Here is a 24,227-nt window from a genome sequence, read left to right as displayed (position 1 = left end):
TGTGAAATATGAAGGTTTCTATTAAAGAGACACATTGAAATGCATATCTATTTTTTAAAAGTAAGAAATGTTACTCTATGGCTGAAGTAAGTTATGCAAATTTCCTAAAATATAGTTTATCTTCAAAAAAGTTAGTAATAACTTTGAATTTTTAAAATATTTTTACTACCTTCACTATGCATTTTACATGTTGCCTTTGGATTAACGACCATTTCAGAAAAGATGATCCATATATTCACATTGTCAGAGTGCCTTTTTTGGAGACAGGAGAGGAGAGAAGAAAGGAAATTGTAGCAGGCTGACTCTGGGATGACCCCCAATGATCCCGTCCCTCCTCATAGTCAGACCTCTTTGTAATTTCTTCTCTTTGAGTGTGGGTTGGCCTAGAAACTTGCTTTTAATCAGTAGAATACAGCAGAGGTAATAGGATGCTATTTATGTAATCAGATTATAAGAGATTGTAACTCATGTTGCTGGTAGACTCTTTTGCAAGAAGTTGACCAAAATGTTTAACTAATAAACTGTGTGTCAAATTTTGTGTAGCATAATTTTCTATCACATGTCTAGGTGACATGGTTATAACTCATGGAATCATTTTTTAAAGACTGTTTTTAAAAAGGAACGAAATTGGGTCATTTATAGAGACATGGATGGATCGAGACTGTCATACAGAGTGAAGTAAGCCAGAAAAAGAAATACAAATATCGTATATTAACACATATATGTGGAACCTAGAAAAATGGTACAGATGAACCAGTCTGCATGGCAGAAATTGAGACACAGATGTAGAGAACAAACATATGGACACCAAGGGGGGAAGGTGGTGGGGGGTGGTGGTGTGATGAATTGGGCAATTGGGATTGACATGTATACACTGATGTGTATAAAATTGATGACTAATAAGGACTTGCTGTATAAAAAATAAATTAAATTAAAAAAAATTAAAAAAACTGTTTTTAAATATACACAATAAACTAAATTATATTTTTACTAAAGAAATTTTAAGTAGAGGATGTTTGAAATTTTGGATAAGATGTTAATATTGATATGGACTAAAATATGCTCTAAATTGTAAGAAAATGGAAATTATAAAGATAATTTTATATACATATATATATTTTTTAATTTGGCTTTCCATGTAGTTTGCCTTCAGGCAGAGAGTGCCCTGGTGAAACTGATGCAAGTATCTTAACTGCTTGGTAGTAAATCATTTTTTTTATTGTTATCACATTTGTACTTGAGTCAGCATCCCAGAATCCCATCAGCTCTGGGACACTGATATTATCTAGTTGCAGAGCCAGCAAGACAGACTGTCAATCAAGTGACCAAAATCAAAAATAGAGGGGACCTGACTGCACCACCTACCAAGCTTTCCTGAATGCATGCTGCTCAGTTTTCCATCCCCAGTTTCCTAACTCTCTAATTCTTTTGGAAGAATTTGGGAAAGGTCAAAGAAAGGACATGCATTTTAATCTGGTACTCACAGAATAAGTAGGATTATGCCAGAAAGAGGATAGTGTGTGTAAAAGCATAGTCTTGAGAAGAAAAGAAATTTTGTTTAAAGACACTTTCTGAAAATCCTCAAGGGTTTAGATTTTTTTTTTCTTTTAGATTATAGATTCTGTTACTCACAGACTAATATAATTCCTTGTGTACCTTACTAAATTAAGGTATCATTGTCCAGTATAGAGCATGGATTTATAGATGAGAATGAGGAAACGTCATCACATAGGGACTAGGTGGAAGCTAAGAAAAATTGAATGCCTGCACTAAAACCTATACTATATCAATTGGACTAAAAGAAAGATTAGATTTGAGAAATAGTACTTTTCTTGAATCAGTGGGTGTAGAGACTGCATACCATCATTAAGGGGTAGGGGGAATTCAAGGATATTCCAAAAAGTTTATGGCTTAAAAGAAAGTAGCATGAGAAAACTATAAGACACTGATGAAAGAAATTAAAGATGATATCAACAGGTGGAGAGATATACCATATTCTTGGATTGGAAGAATCAATATTGTGAAAATGACTATACTACCTAAAGCAATCTACAAATTCAATGTAATCCCTATCAAATTACCAATGGCACTTTTTATGGAACTAGAACAAAAAATCGTAAAATTTGTATGGAGACACAAAAAACCCCGAATAGCCAAAACAGTCTTGAGGGGAAAAAACGGAGCAGGAGGAATCAGACTCCCTAACTTCAGACTATACTACAAAGCTACAGTAACCAAGACAATATGGTACTGGGACAAAAACAGAAGCATAGATAATGGAACAAGATAGAAAGCCCAGAGATAAACGCACGCACCTATGGTCAAGTAATCTATGACAAAGGAGGCAAGGATATACAATGGAGAAAAGACAGTCTCTTCAATAAGTGGTGCTGTGAAAACTGGACAGCTACATGTAAAAGAATGAAATTAGGACACTCCCTAACACGATACACAAAAATAAACTCAAAATGGATTAGAGACCTAAACGTAAGACCGGACACTATAAAAATCTTAGAGGAAAACATAGGAAGAACATTCTTTGACATAAATCACAGAAAGATCTGTTTTGATCCACTTCCTAGAGTAATGGAAATAAAAACAAAAATAAACAAATGGGAACTAATTAAACTTAAAAGCTTTTGCACAGCAAAGGAAACCATAAACAAGACCAAAAGACAATCCTCAGAATAGGAGAAAATATTTGCAAATAAATCAACGGACAAAGGATTAATCTCCAAAATATATAAACAGCTCATGCAGCTCAATATTAAAGAAACAAACAACCTAATCCAAAAATGGGCAGAAGACCTAAACAGACATTTCTCCAAAGAAGACATACAGATGGCCAAGAAGCACATGAAAAGCTTCTCAACATCACTAATTATTAGAGAAACACAAACCAAAACTACAATGAGGTACCACTTCACACCAGTTAGAATGGGCATCATCAGAAAATCTACAAACAACAAATGCTGGAGAGGGTGTGGAGAAAAGGGAACCCTATTGCACTGCTGGTGGGAATGTAAATTGATACAGCCACTATGGAGAACAGTATGGAGGTTCCTTAAAAAACTAAAAGTAGAATTACCATATGACCCAGCAATCTCACTACAGGACATATACCCAGAGAAAACCATAATTCAAAAGACACATGAACCCAAATGTTCATTGCAACACTATTTACAATAGCCAGGTCATGGAAGCCAGCTAAATGCCCATGGACAGACTAATGGATAAAGAAGTTGTGGTACTTATATACAATGGAATATTACTCAGCCATAAAAAGGAACAAAATTGGGTCATTTGTTGAGACGTGGATGGACCTAGCGACAGTCACACAGAGTGAAGTATGTCAGAAAGAGAAAAACTAATATCATATATTAACGCATATATGTGGAACCTAGAAAAATGTTACAGATGAACCAGTTTGCAGGGCAGAAATTAAGACACAGATGTAGAGAACAAATGTATGGACATCAAGGGGGGAAAGTGGCAGGGGTAGGGTGGGGTGGTGGTGTGAATGAATTGGGTGATTGTGATTGATGTGTATACACTGATTGTATAAAACTGATGACTAATAAAAACCTGCTGTACAAAAAAATAAATTAAACAAAATTCAAAAAAAAAATTAAAGTAGCATGACAAAGTTAAGAAATATAAAGCAGTCAGGATGGAAGGAAGACAAAAATAATTTGTTTTGTGATATTATATTTGAAGTCCTTGTCGTATATGTCATTAGAGATGTCTGGTAGGAAGTCAGATATCTGTTTATGAAAATTGAGAAAGAAATTTTTTTTTTTTTCAATACGCGGGTCTCTCACTGTTGTGGCCTCTCCCGTTGCAGAGCACAGGCTCCAGACGCACAGGCTCAGAGGCCATGGCTCATGGTCCGAGCAGCTCCACAGCATGTGGGATATTCCCGGACCGGGGCATGAACCCGTGTCCCCTACATTGGCAGGTGACTCTCAACCACTGCGCCACCAGGGAAGCCCGAAAGAAATTTTGATGAGCAAAATTTCTTTAAGATTTATCAATGTATAACTCGGATTCTCAATACTGGCCTCATATTGAAATCATTTAGGGAGTTTTAAAAAAATGCAATGGAGGGTGACAGACATTCAAGAATAGTTAAGTCAAAATCTTCTTAGAGTTAAGTCCTACAATGGATACTTTTTAAAAGGTTTTCATGTGGTTTTCATTGGTAGCCAGCACTGAGAACCACTGATAAGAGCTAGTGAACATTGTGTAAATGGATTAATTTAGGAGTATTGCTTTCTCAACTTGTTAATAGGAGATATGAATTTCAAATCCATAAAGTTTCTGAGGTTTTTATATATAACATACTAGCTGTGCCTCAGGAAGAAAATCAGTAAACTCAGGTATGCCTAACAATACCTGAGCTATTTACTTTATAAATTTATTTTGAGAATTAAATATTTAAAACTTTTCAAAAAGGTATATACATATGTATTCAAATATTGAATTAATATACATTCTTAGTATTTTTCAGTACATATATGTATGTACACACATTTGAAACATACATTTGCAATGTATATATATACACACATATATATATTAGTCAATGAAACAACTTACACATTAACATTAGTTATAGAATTACAGGAATTTGTTTTGAAAAATATGTTATTGTATGATGATATCTCTATCTACTTTCAATATATGGATAACACCTGACTGCAAATTTTCAATGTAAACTTGGTCATTGCAAAGAAAACTTCAGAGGAAGTATTACTCAAGCACAACTAAAAGCAAGGAACAAAGAGAAAAAATAATAATGATCAAAGACTGAGCTAAGCATGGTGTATATATAACTATAGAAATATAGCATCAGGTGACAGAGAGGCAAGCTTATAATAATGTGAAGCAGAGTACACAAAACTTGCAATAAATGCCAAAACAACAAGGTGCAAAGATGAGATAAAGGTGGTGCCATTGTGATAAACTACTCATGTACAAAGCCAGAATCTAAGGGGGATTATTACAGCATTTTCAAGGTAATCTTCATTTCAGGAAAATGATGAGCCAGCCATTATTTCAGCAAATCCATAACCTCTCACTACATACTTAATATCTAAATTTTGTTTCTTGTTTGGTTGCTTTGACTTTGTGTCTGCATAGAAACTTGTAATAGAAATCATTAAGATGCAGTGGAGAAATTGTGATATGGATTTTGAGTAACTTGGATATGTCTTATAACCATTGAGACTGAGGCTCAGTTTTCTTACCTGTAGAATATAATACTATTTTGTTGCTTGGTTACTGTGAAATTTCAAAAAGATAATATATGTAAAATTCTTATCTCAGTCCCTCTGACACAGTAAGGATTTAATTCATTCAACAAATGTGCATTAATTGCTTACTGTGTCTTAGGTACCATGATAGGCACTATGGATAGTGTGGCAAACAAGAGACACAATTCCTGCCAGAATTGCAGGAATTTATATTCTTTCTGGAAAAAAGAACAATTGAACAAGCAGTAATTATAGAGTGATTAATGTCATGACAGGGGAAATACAGGAAATACTATAGCAGAACATAGTAATTATTACTAACACAAAACATGTATTTTCAGGCACTTTTCCAAGCATGTTTTGCACCTTAAATAGTGTAATCCTTAGGAAAACCCCATGAAACAGGTAATCGTCTCCATTTATGGATGCGAAAATGAGGCACAGAGATATTAAACAACTCACCCAAGGTAACACAGTTTTTAAATTGCAGAGCTGGGATTAAGAGTAGTCTGTACTCTTAATCTCTTAGTTAATCTGCTCTTCCATTGATGACATGGCTAATTTAGACCAGGAAAGGAGCTTCCTGGAGAAGTGAAAACTGAAAGATAGGTAGTATCTAGCCAAGCAAAAAGGAGGCGGGTGGGAGTATGATTTAGACAGAAAATACATGAAAGTAAAAATTGACTTTATTTCAAGATTAAAATACACCTGTGATTGCAAATTCAGGATATGCAGATTGCTTATCTAATATTTAATTGGGTTTAGAAGACATTTTATATTTTGAAAGCAGATGGGTTTTTATGGGGGTATAAAATATCATTGTGAGTTATTATTGTGTTCCTTTTTATTGCAGTTTGAGAATTTATTTATTTATTTATTACATTTTTGTTACCCACATTACCATAAATATAAAATATACTTCTTCTTGTTGTAGTTCTAAAAAATATATCTGAAGTATTTGTAAAATGAGACTAGAAGCGATCTATGATTTCTGGATGCTTTACCTTGAGGGTATGTATAGCCATTATTTTGAACCCAGAACTAAATTGTCAATGATAGCTCTTTCTGAGATACCAACAGACCTTGATTCATGGAAACTTATTAGAGCAACAAACTAGATCTACCTAACATTTTACTTATTTCAAATTCTGCCATATTCTATAATTGTGAAAGTGTTTGAAAATGTTCAACTGTAAATTTAATTGGAATGTAATTTTAATGATTAAAAACCCCTTTTAAACACTTGATTTTCCTTCTATATTTCAATTTCAAATTAAAAATTTAAGCACTTTTCCAAGGTTGAGCTTACAAGTTGTACACTTTTTTTTTCAGATTTATATCCATAATTCAAACTCTTTCTTTTTCAGATGTCAATTTGGGTATCTCCTATGGGCAAAGAGTGGAAATGAGTACTATTTATGGCTGATATCAATAAGATGCATACCCTCACATGTGTACTAGTGGTAAATGATAAAACTTAAAATTTTCTACTTGGAAGATAAACCAGTGGAGAGAAAGATTAAGAAAATGAAATAAGTTGAAGGCTTAGTGCCTTTTTATTCTCTTACCTCTAATAAAGTTAAATATATAAAAGAATATGGATGGATAGACTTAAGAGTAGAATAAATGAACACATAAGAAAGAAGAGGAATATTATTTTAATTGGGGTGGAGGAAAGAAGGAGCATAAGTATAAAAACACAGATTTAAAACCTCCCTGAGACTGCCATCATTCTAATTTCCTAAGAGTGGGACCCAGAGGTGGGCAAGATGTTTGGGAGCTTGGGAAAAAGAATTTGGAAAGCTTGTGTGGATAATACAAAGTAAATTGAAAACTTGTGTGGAGAATATAAAGTAAATTGAAAGTAAATTGAAAGAATTTGGAAAAGCTTCTGTGGAGGATATAAAGTAAATTAAAGTAAAATAATTGCTGACTAGTAATTAATTTCAAATTTTATATATCTCAATTAAATAGCATGATATTAATGCTGAGAAAGCCAAGGAATAAATGTCAAAGATAAGCAAGAGTTATTTTGAACTTCATATACCTCTTTTGTCCATTTGCTCTAGTTATCATAAGTTGATGGCAGTGATATTTAAACAAGTTATAAACAATTAAATATTTATATGAAATGGTTTATAGCAATAAACATTCAATTCAACTTCTCCAAAATCTCTAATAAAATATCTATGAGAATACAAAAAAAAAAAGAAGAAAACTCACGCTTTCATTAAAGTAAGATTAATATGCAACTTGGAAGATGGAAAGAATGTGGCTGGAAAGAAGGTAAACAAAATTTCAGTGTTTACACAGGTTACACTGGGTAACCATCCATCACATAGATCAGTATTTACAGCAATTTGAGGCAGCTAGTGTTCACAATGTTTACTTAGAGATAGGTTTGTTGAGAGTGGGAAGCGGGGGGACTTAGGGGCAATTCATTACACTCTCTGATTGGACTTAAGTCCTCATAAAATTGTTCTCAGTTCAAACAGAGATAAATGTGCTTTAGTACATAGTTTATTTTGGGAGTTGTAGTAAGTCACCATTCTATTGGTTCAGATAATTGGGACAGAAGATCCTACTAAGTCTAATAAGGACTCACAGGTAGGGTGCATGGATGCTTATCAGACACTAGAAAGCTATGCACACTATTTTTTTTTTTTTTTGTCATCAGTGTATATGGGAAGGGAGTTTACTCAACCTGCATCATACTGAGCACAGATAAAGGCAATTCACTCTCTTCCTCTGTCAACCCACAACTGGATACAATAGAGCATCCCTCTATTGTATGGAAAAAAGATACAATTAACAATAAAAAAGATTATTTAAAATATCTCAAAACAAAGAGAATGCATGGGACATTATCTTGAAGACTCAGGGATAAACATGTCTTGGAAATTTATTTACAACAGGAATCAAAAGGAAATTTTAAAAATCTTATATTTCCCAACTTCAGGATAATGAAAAAATGTTTGGTGCTTTTAAAATGTGAGCAAACAGCCATGAGAAGAGAACAGCCTGAGAGGAACTCAAAATACAATGAGATAAAGCCATCAAAATAAAGCAAATGGAAAGGAAGAGATAAGGAGGCATTTTAAGGAGAGTAAGAAATAAAGAACAATATTTAAATATACATTGGTATATATCTTAATGTTTAAGAACAGAATTAACTTCAATAAGTATTATAAATTAAAAGATGGGAGAGCTGGTCCAATACTGCAGAACAAATACAATATTTTAAATAAGAAAAAGATGCTAAGTATGGAAAAATTAAAATTAATACAAACACTAAGAATTAAAGAATTTGGCAAGGGAAAACACAATGAATGTTTTCTTTTAGTGAACTATCTATAAATAATCATTCAATTTCTAAAAACACTAAGAAAATATTGTAGCACAAACTGGAAAAAAGTGAAGAATTGATCATTTATAATTACATGTTATCAGTGACTTGTGTAGAATTGCCATTTCATAGTGATTACAAAATGCAGACTATATTATTTTTGTCTTCACCCAAAGTGTACCACTCATATAGCCCTTGCCCTTGGAATGTTACTGGAAAATATAAAACTTTTAGTGGAAAAATATGTAAAATCTGTTAAAAAAATTAAAATATCTTAATACATAGGAATAAATATTTTGTTCATGGATGAGTTAATACTATAAAAATATCGATTATCCATAAATTAATAGAAAAAATCAATGCAACTCCATTAAAATTTTTGCCAAAATATTTGAAGAACTTGATATGCTTATCCTAAAATTACATGGAAGAATAAGGTTCCATGAATAGCTAACTCAATTTTTAAAAAGAAGAATACATTTGGAATGGGCTTGTAGGTCTCGGCTTGTAAATAGGATATGTAACAAAAACAGAATAATTAAAAAATTTTAAAAGGCTAATATTGGGGAAGAACAAAGAGATCAATGACATTGGAGAACTAACTAAAGAGTAGAGATTAGAAAAGAACTTGTACAAAGTTCAAACCTTCATTCACAAATTAGTGCTTACATAAAAGAATCATTAATAGATTACTGATAAACCAGTTCTCTAGGAGAAAAATATAATTGGAGCCTAATCTTATGCAATATGTAAAGGAAAACTCCAAAGAAGTTAAAGTCCAAATATAAAGGAAACATTTAAAGAAAAGAGTAAGAAATGTAGGAGAACATTTTAAATCACATTTTTACCGGTAAAAAAAAAAAATCACTGTGCAAGACCTGAAAAAATGTAAATATAAGACTAAAATCATCTGAATATGACTACATCAAAATTAAAGCTTTCTGGGCTTCCCTGGTGGCGCAGTGGTTGAGAGTCCGCCTGCCGATGCAGGGGACACGGGTTCGTGCCCCGGTCTGGGAGGATCCCACATGCCGTGCAGCGGCTAGACCCGTGAGCCATCGCCCTTGAGCCTGCGGGTCAGGAGCCTGTGCTCCGCAACGGGAGAGGCCACAACAGTGAGAGGCCCAAATACCGAAAAAAAAAAAAAATTAAAGCTTTCTCTTCAAATAAATTACTTCAATTAGTTTACTCAGTTATGTTTATGACCCAGTAATCTCCTCCTGAGAGAAGAGAGAACATCTTACATAGATTCATAACTTAGAGTGTCTGGAAATACTCAATGATGCATTGCTTTTGGTATTCTAGAGGTGGCGTAAACCTAGGTATCTCTCACTAAGAGATGGTGAGTGCATGCTGAGAAATATTTAGCAGTTAGAAGCCAGGTAATCACAGAAAAATAAAAAAATATTGTAAATTCAACTTACCTTTGGTTTATTTTTTTTTTAAAGAATGAGTTCTATGATATAGTATTTGTTATGAAATTTGAACTCTAATCCTAACTCTAAACCTAAAAAAACAAAGAACGCATACGTACATAGAAAAGTATATCAAATACTTTAGGGTGGGTGCCAATAAATGTTCTGAAGAATGAAAAGAAACATAAAATAAAAACTAGAAAGAGTCTTCTCATGGGTCATAATACCGTTTCTTGGACTGCAGACTACAGTATCTCAATTCTCAATAGTTAGAGCCAAAAATGAGAAAATAAAAAAGTAAGAAAAAATGAGAAAGTCTTCTAGAAATAATGTCTTTCTAAAATGCAAGAGTCCACAGAGTTCCTTTTATAAAGAACTAAAACTGGCCCACACTTGGCACATCCTCATGAAAGTTTGTAATACCAACTTAAGATAAAACATAAAGCTTTGGGGGAGGGATGGGATGTCAAACAAGACACACAAAAAAGGATAAACATAAGAATGACACAACACTTCTTAATGGAAAAATGGAGTAACCTTCAAAATTATGAAAAAGTTTTCTAAATTAAAATTCTATGCTTAGCCAAACTATTCATCAAGTGTGAGAAGGATAAAGGTATTATCAGATAGATAAGTTGTGGCAGAGATAATGCTATTTCTTAAACAGACATATTCATATTCCTCCAGGCATATAAGAAATTTATTTCTCATCCTTCTTGCAGTTGAGTGAGGCTTAGTAATTGGGTTCTAACCAATAGAATGTGCTGGCCATGATGTGCATGTCACTTCCTTGACTAGATATAAAACCACCCTATGTTAAAAAATTTAAATTTCCTTATGTGATCAGCCAAGCTCTCTCTTCCCCTTTTGCAGTGGCTTTGAAGACCATAATTGTTGTGTAATATACAGAGGGAGTTTGGGTCCGTTACTGAGTGGAACAGAGCCCTAAAGTCCCCCTAACGCCTTCATGCATTAGACTGTGACAGGAACAATTAACTTTTATTGTGATATTGTAAGATTTAGGGATTTATTTTTATTTTTTTAAAAATATGTTACAAATATTCACTCAAAAAGAAAGAGAAAATTTGGATTAACCCATTTTAGTATACAAATTTAATATCAAAGTCTCTATGTAAAATTGATTTGAATAAGTTCTGTTAGCCACTTCTAGTTTCTTTGTGATGTAAAATCTTTTAAAGCATAAAAATCAGCCTTTCTACATTATTCAATTAGACATACATAGAAGTTAAAAAAAATGAGAAGACAGAACAATTAACCAGGAAGGTGAATTTACTGAGAAACAGTCATTCGTTCTCCCTCCTCTTTTTCTTTTCCTCCTTTTCCAGGTCTCTTTCAGTTCCAATCAGGAGAAGTCTTGAGAGTTCTGAGAATATTTCTTTGAGGGCTTCAAATCACCATACCTACATCCTCTGCCGCAACTACACACACGGGAACAAAAATAAAACTCTGCTATCTACTCATGTAGGAGGGATTCATGCAAAATAAATTCCTACATGGAGATCAACAGGTGAGTTTTCTACCTGTTCTTTATAATGTCCTTCCATTATAGTAAATCCCACACATTATGAGTCAGAAGGGGTTATGTGAGCTTTTCCCTGAAGTCAAAAAACTTGCATTCATTTCAAGTACCTGGTGATCATAGGGTACAGACAGGGAAGGTGCCATCCCCCTTGGTGGGGGGTGGGGGTGGCGGTGAATGGGCTCCCGCAACCATGCACCTCCTGATGTACAGATTCTGGAGAAACAAAGGGCGGTCACACCGCAGTGAGGCTGTCAGGCTGTTGGGCCGCTGGGCAACCCGACCAGCCTGGAAGTGTCCCATCAGTTGCTGAAAGCAAAACTCTGTCCCCGCTGTGAAGCCAGGCAATTTGGGCCAGAGAGTCAGAGGAGACCGGTAATCAACTCTTCCTCTCTGCTCACCTCCTTGGGGTTACAGCAACCCCATCTCCAAACCCAAATCTGACCCTGCAGTGCCAAACTGGGAGTGGCAGGAGGGCTCTGCCGGTGCTTCAGCGCCCTCTGGAGGTTGTTTGCTCTAATGGCAACTCTCAGCCCTTCCTCCTCCTCCTTCCCTAGTCCTGGGGGCTGCCTTGGCCTCCTGCAGCTGCTGGCCTGATTTCATTCTTCTTTTTTCTCCAATTACAATTAAGTGTCTTACAGAGGTTTGGAGTCTCTTGAAGAAGGAAGATCTTTTAGTCAATACACCTTAACTGTGAGAAGTTGGTTTCAAGAATGAACCGAAAATACTGTATTTTTCTCCTGATAATTCCAAGGAGACACAGCTCAAATTTTCTAAATCATAAGAAAAACCAAGGTAAATATGATATTCTGAGCCAGAGATGAAAAAGCCGTTTTTAGCACCCCCTCCTCATATCATATGACCGGGATTTAAATCCTAGGGATTTATTTTTCATTTCAGGGTAGCCAATCATACTCTAATGAGTAAAGTCTAAAAAATATACCTCCCGGGCTTTCCTGGTGGCACAGTGGTTGAGAGTCCGCCTGCCGATGCAGGGGACACGGGTTCGTGCCCCGGTCTGGGAAGATCCCACATGCCGCGGAGCGGCTAGGCTCGTGAGCCATGGCCACTGAGCCTGTGTGTCCAGAGCCTGTGCTCCGCAATGGGAGAGGCCACAACAGTGAGAGGCCCGCGTACCGCAAAAAAAAAAATATATATATATATATCTCCCTCTGCAGTCTTTCTCGGTAAGCTATTGGGCTGGCCAAAAAGTTCGTTCGCTTAATGAATACATTGTTCCATAAATTTCTTCGTGAAAATGAAAGATGTGTCTTTTATTTTTACTTAAAACCGAACAAACTTTTTTTTTTTTTGCGTTCCCTGCATCGGCAGGCGTACTCTCAACAACTGCGCCACCAGGGAAACCCCGAATGAACTTTTTGACCAACCCAATATATGAGAAGGAACTGTACTGAAATAAAAGAATGAAGACCACACCAAGAAACAATGCAATATGGAGTTCTGTAAAAAAGGATGTCAAGCATTTGAGAGAGACAAAGTGAATTTCAAGGAATTTCAATAATTTCAAGTAAAAAAGTCCAGAGGACTCTAGGAGTGGTGTTTCCCCCAAATTAACTCATATTTAATAAATATGTACTGATTTTCTACTATGTACCAAGTAATATTCTACAAATTAGTCATAATGCTTTAAACACAACAGAATAAAATTTGTTGAACAATGCAGGAAACTTAAAATCTAGAAATAATGGACTATTACTTGGAACTCAGAAGTTAAATATTATGAAATTAATATATTAAATATATGCATAACAATATATAAATATTAAATTATATCTTATATATTTATATATACTGCTCAGTAAGTACTTGTGCTTGATATTTTTGTATTATTTTATAGCGTTTAGATAATTTTTTTTTAATTAAAAACAATTTAAGCACAATAAACGTCCATGAAAGTTGATTGCAGTGCTGAAGAGACAAAAGGAAGCTGTGAGGACTGAGACCAAATGAAGATCACAGACCAGCTGTGAGAAGAAAAACAAACAGAAGAACACAGCAAGGAGGTAGCTGTCTGAAAGCTAGGAAGGGTGCTTTCGCTAGAGATCAATCAGCCGGCATCTTGATCTTGGACTTCCCAGCGTTCAGAACTATACACCAGAAATACATCTACACGTGGAACAACTCCTACAGAACACCTACTGAACGCTGGCAGAAGACCTCAGACCTCCCAAAAGGCAAGAAACTCCCCACGTACCTGGGTAGGGCAAAAGAAAAAAGAATAAACAGAGACAAAAGAATAGGGACGGGACCTGCACTAGTGGAAGGGAGCTGTGAAGGAGGAAAGGTTCCCACACGCTAGACGCCCCTTCGTGGGCGGAGACTACGGTTGATGGAGGGGGAAAGCTTCGGAGCCGCAGAGGAGAGCACAGCAACAGGGGTGTGGAGGGCAAAACCGAGAGATTCCCACACAGGGGATCGGTGCCGACCGGCACTCACCAGCCTGAGAGGCTTGTCTGTTCACCCGCTGGGGCGGGCGGGGCTGGGAGCTGAGGCTTGGGCTTCCGTCGGAGCGCAGGGAGAGGACTGGGGTTGGCGGCGTGAACAAGCCTGCAGGGGGTTAGTGCAACACGGCTAGCCGGGAGGGAGTCCGGGGAAAGTGTGGAGCTGCCGAAGAGGCAAGAGACTTTTTCTTCCCTCTTTCTTTCCTGGTGCGTGAGGAGAGGGGATTAAGAGTGCCACTTAAAGGAGCTCCAAAGACGGGTGCGAGCCGCGGCTAAAAGTGCAGACCCCAGAGACGGACATGAGATGCTAAGGCTGCTGCTGCCGCCACCAAGAAGCCTGTGGGCAAGCACAGGTCACTATGCACACCGCCCTTCCAGGGAACCTGTGGAGCCCGCCACTGCCTGGGTCCCAGGAACCAGGGAAAACTTCCCCGGGAGAATGCACGGCGCACCTCAGGCTGGTGCAACGACATGCCGGTTTCTGCCACCGCAGGCTCGCCCCGCACTCCGTACCCCTCCCTCCCCCCAGCTTCAGTGAGCCAGAGTCCCCGAAGCAGCTGCTCCTTTAACCTCGTCCTGTCTGAGCGAAGAACAGACACCCTCCGCGACCTACACACAGAGGCGGGGCCAAAACCAAAGCTGAGCCCCGGGAGCTGTGAGAACAAAGAAGAGAAAGGGAAATCTCTCCCAGCAGCCTCAGAAGCAGCGGATTAAAGCTCCACAATCAACTTAATATACCCTGCATCTGTGGAATACATGAACAGAAAACGAATCATCCCAAATTGAGGAGGTGGACTTTGAGAGCAAGATTTATGATTTTTTTTTCCTTTTCCTCTTTTTGTGAGTGTGTATGTGTATGCTTCTGTGTGAGATTTTGTATATATAGCTTTGCTTCCACAGTTTGTCCTAGGGTTCTATCCGTCTGTTTTCTTTGTTTGTTTGTTTATTTTTGTTTTCTTTAAATTTTTTATTAATAATTATTTTTTATTTTAATAGCTTTATTTTATTTTATCTTTCTTTCCTTCCTTCCCTCCTTCCTTCCTCCCTCCTTCCCTCCCTCCCTCCCTTCTTCCTTTCTTCCTTCCTTCCTTCCTTCCTTCCTTTCTTTCTTTTTTACTTTCTTTCTTTCTTTTTCCCCCTTTTATTCTGAGCCGTGTGGATGAAAGGCTCTTGGTGCTGCAGCCAGGAGTCAGTGCTGTGCCTCTGAGGTGGGAGAGCCAACTTCAGCACACTGGTCCACAAGAGACCTCCCAGCTCCACATAATATCACACAGCAAAAATCTCCCAGAGATCTCCATCTCAACACCAGCACTCAGCTTCACTCAACGACCAGCAAGCTACAGTGCTGGACATCCTATGCCAAACAACTAGCAAGACAGGAACACAGCCCCACCTATTAGCAGAGAGGCTGCCTAATATCATAATAAGTCCACAGACACCCCAAAACACCAGACGTGGACTTGCCCACAAGAAAGACAAGATCCAGCCTCATCCACAAGAACACAGGAACTAATTCCCTCCACTAGGAAGCCTACACAACCCACTGAACCAACTTTAGCCACTGGGGACAGACACCAAAAATAACGGGAACTACGAGCCTGCAGCCTGCAAAAAGGAGACACCAAACACAGTAATATAAGCAAAATAAGAAGACAGAAAAACACACAGCAGATGAAGGAGCAAGATAAAAACCCACCAGACCTAACAAATGAAGAGGAAATAGGCAGTCTACCTGAAAAAGAATTCAGAATAATGATAGTAAACATGATCCAAAATCTTGGAAATAGAATAGACAAGAAATGCAAGAAACATTTAACAAGGACCTAGAAGAACTAAAGATGAAACAAACAATGATGAACAACACAATAAATGAAATTAAAAATACTCCAGATGGGATCAATAGCAGAATAACTGAGGCAGAAGAACAGATAATTGACCTGAAAGATAAAATAGTGGAAATAACTACTGCAAAGAAGAATAAAGAAAAAGTAATGAAAAGAACTGAGGATAGCCCAGAGACCTCTGGGACAACATTAAACACAGCAATATTTGAATTATAGGGATTCCAGAAGAAGAAGAGAAGAAGAAAGGGACTGAGAAAATATTTGAAGAGGTTATAGTTGAAAACTCCCCTAATATGGGAAAGGAAATAGTTAATCAAGTCCAGAAAGCACAGAGAGTCCCATACAGGATAAATCCAAGGAGAAATACACCAAGACACATAATAATCAAACTGTCAAAAATTAAATACAAAGAAAACATATTAAAAGTAGCAAGGAAAAAACAACAAATAACACACAAGGGAATCCCCATAAGGTTAACAGCTGAACTTTCAGCAGAAAATCTGCAAGCCAGAAGGGACTGGCAGGACATATTTAAATTGATGAAGCAGAAAAAACAAGATTACTCTACCCAGCAAGGATCTCATTCAGATTTGATGGAGAAATTAAAACCTTTAGAGACAAGCAAAAGCTGAGAGAGTTCAGCACCACCAAACCAGCTTTACAACAAATGCTAAAGGAACTTCTCTACGCAAGAAACACAAGAGAAGGAAAAGACCTACAATAATGAACACAAAACAATTAAGAAAATAGGAATAGGGACATACATATTGATAATTACCTGAAATGTAAATGGACAAAATGCTCCCACCAAAAGACACAGACTGGCTGAATGGATACAAATACAAGACCCATATGTATGCTGTCTACAAGAGACCAAATTCAGACCTAGAGATACATACAGACGGAAAGTAAGGGGTGGAAAAAGATATTCCATGCAAATGGAAACCAAAAGAAAGCTGGAGTAGCAATTCTCATATCAGAAAACATAGACTTGAAAATAAAGACTATTAGAAGAGACAAAGAAGGACACTACATAATGATCAAGGGATCGATCCAAGAAGAAGATATAACAATTGTAAATATTTATGCACCCAACATAGGAGCACCTCAATACATAAGGCAAATACTAACAGCCATAAAAGGGGAAATCGACAGTAACACATTCATAGTAGGGGACTTTAACACCCCACTTTCACCAATGGACAGATCATCCAAATTGAAAATAAATAAGGAAACACAAGCTTTAAATGATACATTAAACAAGATGGAATTAACTGATATTTATAGGACATTCCATCTCAAAACAACAGAATACACATTTTTCACAAGTGCTCATGGAACATTCTCCAGGATAGATCATATCATGGGTCACAAATCAAGCCTTGGTAAATTTAAGAAAACTGAAATTGTATCAAGTATCTTTTCCTAACACAATGTTATGAGACTAGATATCAATTACAGGAAAAGATCTGTTAAAAATACAAACACATGGGGCTTCCCTGGTGGCGCAGTGGTTGAGAGTCTGCCTGCCGATTCAGGGGACACGGGTTCGTGCCCCGGTCTGGGAAGATCCCACATGCCACAGAATGGCTGGGCCTGTGAGCCATGGCCACTGAGCCTGCACATCCAGAGCCTGTGCTCCACAGTGGGAGAGGCCTGCATACCGTGAAAAAATAAAAAATACAAACACATGGAGGCTAAACAACACACTACTTAATAATGAAGTGATGGTCTTCCCTGGTGGCGCAGTGGTTGAGAGTCCACCTGCCGATGCAGGGGACACGGGTTCATGCCCCGGTCTGGTACGAACCCACATGCCATGGAGCAGCTGGGCCAGTGAGCCATGGCTGCTGAGCCTGCACGTTCAGAGCCTATGCTCCACAATAGGAGAGGCCACACAGTGAGAGGCCCGTGTACTGAAAAAATAAATAAAATAATGCAGTGATCACTGAAGAAATCAAAGAGGAAATAAAAAAATACCTAGAAACAAATGACAATGGAGACATGATGACTCAAAATCTATGGGATGCAGAAAAAGCAGTTCTAAGAGGGAAGTTTATAGCAATACAATCCTAGCTTAAGAAACAGGAAACATCTTGAATAAACAACCTAGCCTTGCACCTAAAGCAATTAGAGAAAGAAGAACAAAAAAACTCCAAAGTTAACAGAAGGAAAGAAATCATAAAAATCAGGTCAGAAATAAATTTAAAAAGAAATTAAGGAAATGACAGCAAAGATCAATAAAACTAAAAGCTTGTTCTTTGAGAAGATAAACAAAATTTATAAACCATTAGCCAGACTCATCAAGAAAAAAAGGAAGAAGACTCAAATCAATAGAATTAGAAATGAAAATGGAGAAGTAACAACTGACACTGCAGAAATACAAAAGATCATGAGAGATTAATACAAACAACTCTATGTCAATAAAATGGACAACCTGGAAGAAATGGACACATTCTTAGAAAGGCACAACCTGCCAAGACTGAATCAGGAAGAAATAGAAAATATGAACAAACCAATCACAATCACTGAAATTGAAACTGTGATTAAAAATCTTCCAACAACAAAAGCCCAGGACCAGATGGCTTCACAGGTGAATTCTATCAAACATTGAGAGAAGAGCTAACACTTATCCTTCTCAAACTCTTCCAAAATATAGCAGAGGGAGGAACACTCCCAAACTCATTCTACGATGCCACTATCACCTTGATACCAAAACCAGACAAGGAGGTCTCAAACAAACAAAACTACAGGCCAATAGCACTGAAGAACATAGATGCAAAAATCCTCAACAAAATACTAGCAAACAGAATCCAACAGCGCATTAAAAGGATCATACACCATGATCAAGTGGGGTGTATTCCAGGAATGCAAGGATTCTTAAATATATGCAAATCAATCAATGTGATATACCATATTAACAAATTGAAGGAGAAAAAACATATGATCATCTCAATAGATACAGAGAAAGCCTCGACAAAATTCAACACCCATTTATGACAAAAAACCCTAAAGAAAGTAGGCATAGAGGGAACTTTCCTCAACAAAATGAAGGCCATATATGACAAACCCACAGCCAACATCGTCCTCAATGGTGAAAAACTGAAGGCATTTCCACTAAGATCAGGAACAAGACAAGGTTGCCTATTCTCACCACTCTTATTCATCATAATTTTGGAAGTTTTAGCCACAGCAATCAGAGAAGAAAAGGAAATAAAAGGAATCCAAACGGAAAAGAAGAAGTAAAGCTGTCACTGTTTGCAGATGACATGATACTATACATATAGAATCCTAAAGATACTACCAGAAAACTACTAGAGCTAATCAATGAATTTGGTAAAGTAACAGAATACAAAATTAATGTACAGAAATCTCTGGCATTCCTACACTAATGATGAAAAATCTGAAAGCGAAATCAGGAAATTAATCCCATTTACTGTTGCAAAAAAAGAATAAATATCTAGGAATAAACCTACCTAAGGAGACAAAAGACCTGTATGCTCAAAATTATAAGACACTGATGAAAGAAATTAAAGACAATACAATTAGAGGGAAAGACATACCATGTTCTTGGATTGGAAGAATCAACATTGTGAAAATGATTCTACTACCCAAAGCAATCTACAGATTCAATGCAATCCCTATCAAGCTACCACTGGCATTTTTCACAGAACTAGAACAAAAAATTTCACAGTTTGTATGGAAACACAAAAGACCCCGAATAGCCAAAGTAATCTTGAGAACGAGAAACGGAGCTGGAGGAATCAGGCTTCCTGACTTCAAACTACAGTACAGTACTACAAAGCTACAGTAATCAAGACAGTATGGTACTGACACAAAAACAGAAAGATAGGTCAATGGAACAGGATAGAAAGCCCAGAGATAAACCTACACACATATGGTCACCTTATCTTTGATAAAGGAGGCAGGGATGTACAGTGGAGAAAGGGCAGTCTCTTCAATAAGTGGTGCTGGGAAAACTGGACAGGTACATATAAAAGTATGAGATTAGATCACTCCCTAACACCATACACAAAAATAAGCTCAAAAAGGATTAAAGACCTAAATGTAAGGCGAGAAACTATCAAACTCTTAGAGGAAAACATAGGCAGAAAACTCTATGACATAAATCACAGCAAAATCCTTTTTGACTCACCTCCTAGAGAAATGGAAATAAAAACAAAAATAAACAAATGGGACCTAATGAAACTTCAAAGCTTTTGCACAGCAAAAGAAGCCATAAACAAGACCAAAATACAACCCTTAGAATGGGAGAAAATATTTGCAAATGAAGCAACTGACAATGGATTAATCTCCAAAATTTATTAGCAGCTCATGCAGCTCAATTAAAAAAAAAAAAACAAACAAAAACAAAAACCCAATCCAAAAATGGGCAGAAGACCTAAACAGACATTTCTCCAAAGAAGATATACAGACTGCCAACAAACACATGAAAGAATGCTCAACATCATTAATCATTAAAGAAATGCAAATCAAAACTAAAATAAGATATCATCTCACACCAGTCACAATGGCCATCCTCAAAAAATCTAGAAACAATAAATGCTGGAGAGGGTGTGGAGAGAAGGGAACACTCTTGCACTGCTGGTGGGAATGTGAATTGGTACAGCCACTATGGAGAACAGTATGGAGGTTCCTTAAAATACTACAAATAGAACTACCATATGACCCAGCAATCCCACTACTGGGCATATACCCTGAGAAAACCATAATTCAAAAAGAGTCATGTACCAAAATGTTCATTGCAGCCCAATTTACAATAGCCCGGAGATGGAAACAACCTAAGTGTCCATCATCGGATGAATGGATAAAGAAGATGTGGCACATATATACAATGGGATATTACTCAGCCATAAAAAGAAACGAAATTGATCTATTTGTAATGAGGTGGATTGACCTAGAGTCTGTCATAAAGAGTGAAGTAAATCAGAAAGAGAAAGACAAATACTGTATGCTAACACTTATATATGGAATTTAAGAAAAAAAATGTCATGAAGAACCTATGGGTAAGAAAGGAATAAAGACACAGACCTACTAGAGAATGGACTTGAGGATATGGGGAGGGGGAAGGGTAAGCTGTGACAAAGCGAGAGAGAGGCATGGACATATATACACTACCAAACGTAAGGTAGATAGCTAGTGGGAAGCAGCCGCATAGCACAGGGTGATCAGCTCGGTGCTTTGTGACCACCTGGAGGGTTGGGATAGGGAAGGTGAGAGGAAGGGAGATGCAAGAGGGAAGAGATATGGAAACATATGTATATATATATAACTGATTCACTTTGTTATGAAGCAGAAACTAACACACCATTGTAAAGCAATCATACTCCAATAAAGATGTAAAAAAAAAAATCAGAAAAGAAAAAGAAAAGAAAAACAAACAAATGCACAAAGTATCTGTTAACCAGATTCCAACCTGGCCCACAAATTCACTGCTTTTGGACAGATTCCATCTATAGTTTACAAAAAATCCTGACTTGTCTTACATGATGTGCATTCATATTTCCTTTCTGTTACATACATTTTTCTGCATGTTTTCCATTCCTCAAGCTGTATCATGATTTATTTCTATGTACTTCTAACAAAATATTTGACTGTTTTAAGCATGACTCTGTGTTGATTCCCAAATGTACCAAATTAAAAAAATACAGCAAAATACTGTAAATGAAAATTTTACTATAATGAAATTGTAAACTTTGTCATGGCCACTTAGTGACCATCTCCAACAGCAACATTTTATTTAATTATTTTTAAGCAAATATCATGACATATTTCTCAAGGGTTACTATTTATTTTGTTCAGGGAGAAAATTTTTCATTTCCAATTCAGCTTTCTCACATGAAACCAAGTAGTTATAATTTCAATTTCCACAACAAATCTATAGGTTAGAAAGATTAAAACTATACAAATAAACTTTGGTCAAGGTTTTAAAACACTCAGATTCTATGATTGGATTTCAGTTCTTATAATCTAAAGAAACAGTCATCTTGGCCAAGGGACACATGAAAAGATACTCAACATCACTAATTATTAGAGAAATGCAAATCAAAACTACAAAGAGATACCACCTCACACTGGTCAGAATGACCATCATCAAAAAAATCTATCAGTACACCTTTTGGCCCTGTTAATGTCGGGGCCAGGCCCGGGGAGGATGGCTCCCTAGAGCCCGGCCTTGCTGGGGTAGGGGCGGGAGGGGACGGGGTGGGGACCGGCCATGTCGGAGGTGACCCGAAGTCTGCTGCAGCGCTGGGGCGCCAGTTTTAGGAGAGGCGCCGACTTCGACTCTTGGGGCCAGCTGGTGGAGGCGATAGACGAGTATCAGATATTAGCAAGACACCTACAAAAAGAGGCCCAAGCTCAACACAATAATTCTGAGTTTACAGAAGAACAAAAGAAAACCATAGGCAAAATTGCAACATGCTTGGAATTACGAAGTGCAGCTTTACAGTCCACACAGTCCCAAGAAGAATTTAAACTGGAGGATCTGAAGAAGCTAGAACCAATCCTAAAGAATATTCTTACATATAATAAAGAATTCCCATTTGATGTTCAGCCTGTCCCCTTAAGAAGAATTTTAGCACCTGGTGAAGAAGAGAATTTGGAATTTGAAGAAGATGAAGAAGAGGGTGGTGCTGGAGCAGGGTCTCCTGATGCCTTTCCTGGTAGAGTTCCCGGTACTTTATTACCAAGGTTGCCATCAGAACCAGGAATGACATTACTCACTATCAGAATTGAGAAAATTGGCCTGAAAGATGCTGGGCAATGCATTGATCCCTATATCACAGTTAGTGTAAAAGATCTGAATGGCATAGATTTAACTCCTGTGCAGGATACTCCCGTGGCTTCAAGAAAAGAAGATACGTATGTTCATTTTAATGTGGACATTGAGCTCCAGAAGCATGTTGAAAAATTAACCAAAGGTGCAGCTATTTTCTTTGAATTCAAACACTACAAGCCTAAAAAAAGGTTTACCAGCACCAAGTGTTTTGCTTTCATGGAGATGGATGAAATTAAACCTGGGCCAATTGTAATAGAACTATACAAGAAACCCACTGACTTTAAAAGAAAGAAATTGCAGTTATTGACCAAGAAACCACTTTATCTTCATCTGCATCAAACTTTGCACAAGGAATGATCCTGACATGAATACCCTGGAACTTCTGTGAATCTTACCACTCAGTAGAAACCATCCTAGCTCTGTGTAGCACATTCGCCCTTCAACAGGCAGGAAGCAAGCCGTACCCAGGCCAGCAGGCCAGAGTGAGTCCATTACACAGCTGTAGCACAGAATTCAAAGTCCAGCACGTCACTGATGGAAAAGACTCCTTTGGATACAGGCTTAATTGTAGATCTTAAAACATTTTCACTTTTCTATTAATTGTGCAATGAATAGCCTCTTTTCTAATTTGCCACTATTCCTGCCCTGCTTCCTGGAACGACACTGTTGTGGGTGGAATGTGCTCACCTTCACACTTAATACAGCAATAAGAGTGTGCTAGAGTTTAAAAAAAAAAAAAATCTATCAGTACAAACAATAAATGCTGGAGAGGGTGTGGAGAAAAGGGAACACTCCTACATTGTTGGGGAGGGGAATGTAAATTGGTTCAGCCACTATGGAAAACATATGGAAGATCCTCAAAAAAAAAAAAAAATAGAGTTACCATATGATCCAGCAATCCCACTCCTCGGCATATATCTAGACAAAACTATAATTCAAAAAGATACATGCACCTCTATGTTCATAACAGCACTATTCGAGACATAGAAACAACCTAAATGCCCATTGACAAATGAATGGATAAAGAAGATGTGATACATATAAACAATGGATTACTAGTCAACCATAGAAAAGAATGAAATCATGCCATTTGCAGCTACATGGATGGACTTAGAGATTATCCTACTAAGCGAAGTAGTGAGAGAGAGAAAGACACATACCATATGATATCACTTATATGTGGAATCTAAAATATGACACAAATGAATTTATCTACTAAACAGAAACAAACTCACAGACATAGATAACAGACTTGTGGTTGCCAAGGTGGGGAGAAGGGTAGGACAGGGATGGATTAGGAGTTTGGGATTAGCAGATGCAAATATTATATGTAGAATAGGTAAACAACAAAGTCCTACTGTATAGCACAGGGAACTCTATTCAATATCCTGTGATAAACCATGATGGAAAACAATACAAAAAAAATAATGTATATATATATATAACTGAATCACTTTGCTGTATAGCAGAAATTAACACAACATTGTAAATCAACTATACTTCAATAAAATAAATAAAAAAAAAAGAAACAGCCATCTTTTCTGTTATATTTTAAGGAACCAA

General features: G+C 37.0%; 2 protein-coding genes across 2 annotated transcripts in view; one reads left to right on the top strand and one right to left on the bottom strand.

The window, feature by feature from the left end:
- The window catches only part of CNTN5 (contactin 5), a 1,406,915-nt gene that overhangs the window by 896,462 nt on the left and 486,226 nt on the right, over positions 1-24,227 (bottom strand). The gene's annotated exons all lie outside the window — the stretch shown is intronic.
- On the top strand, positions 22,003-23,350 carry LOC101272979 (axin interactor, dorsalization-associated protein-like). Its single transcript, XM_033412086.2, has one exon. It carries the CDS (start codon positions 22,101-22,103, stop codon positions 23,019-23,021), a length of 921 nt encoding a protein of 306 aa, XP_033267977.1. The 5' UTR covers positions 22,003-22,100; the 3' UTR covers positions 23,022-23,350.

This window comes from Orcinus orca, chromosome 8 (assembly GCF_937001465.1).
Source record: "Orcinus orca chromosome 8, mOrcOrc1.1, whole genome shotgun sequence".
In the NCBI taxonomy this organism is placed as follows: domain Eukaryota; kingdom Metazoa; phylum Chordata; class Mammalia; order Artiodactyla; family Delphinidae; genus Orcinus; species Orcinus orca.
Note: the sequence above shows the minus strand (reverse complement) of the source record. Positions and strands in the feature narration are given on the sequence as shown.

What these genes read in the sequence shown, in the direction of transcription:
- LOC101272979 (XM_033412086.2), top strand. Translation starts at nt 22,101, where the DNA reads ATGTCGGAGGTGACCCGAAGTCTGCTGCAGCGCTGGGGCGCCAGTTTT.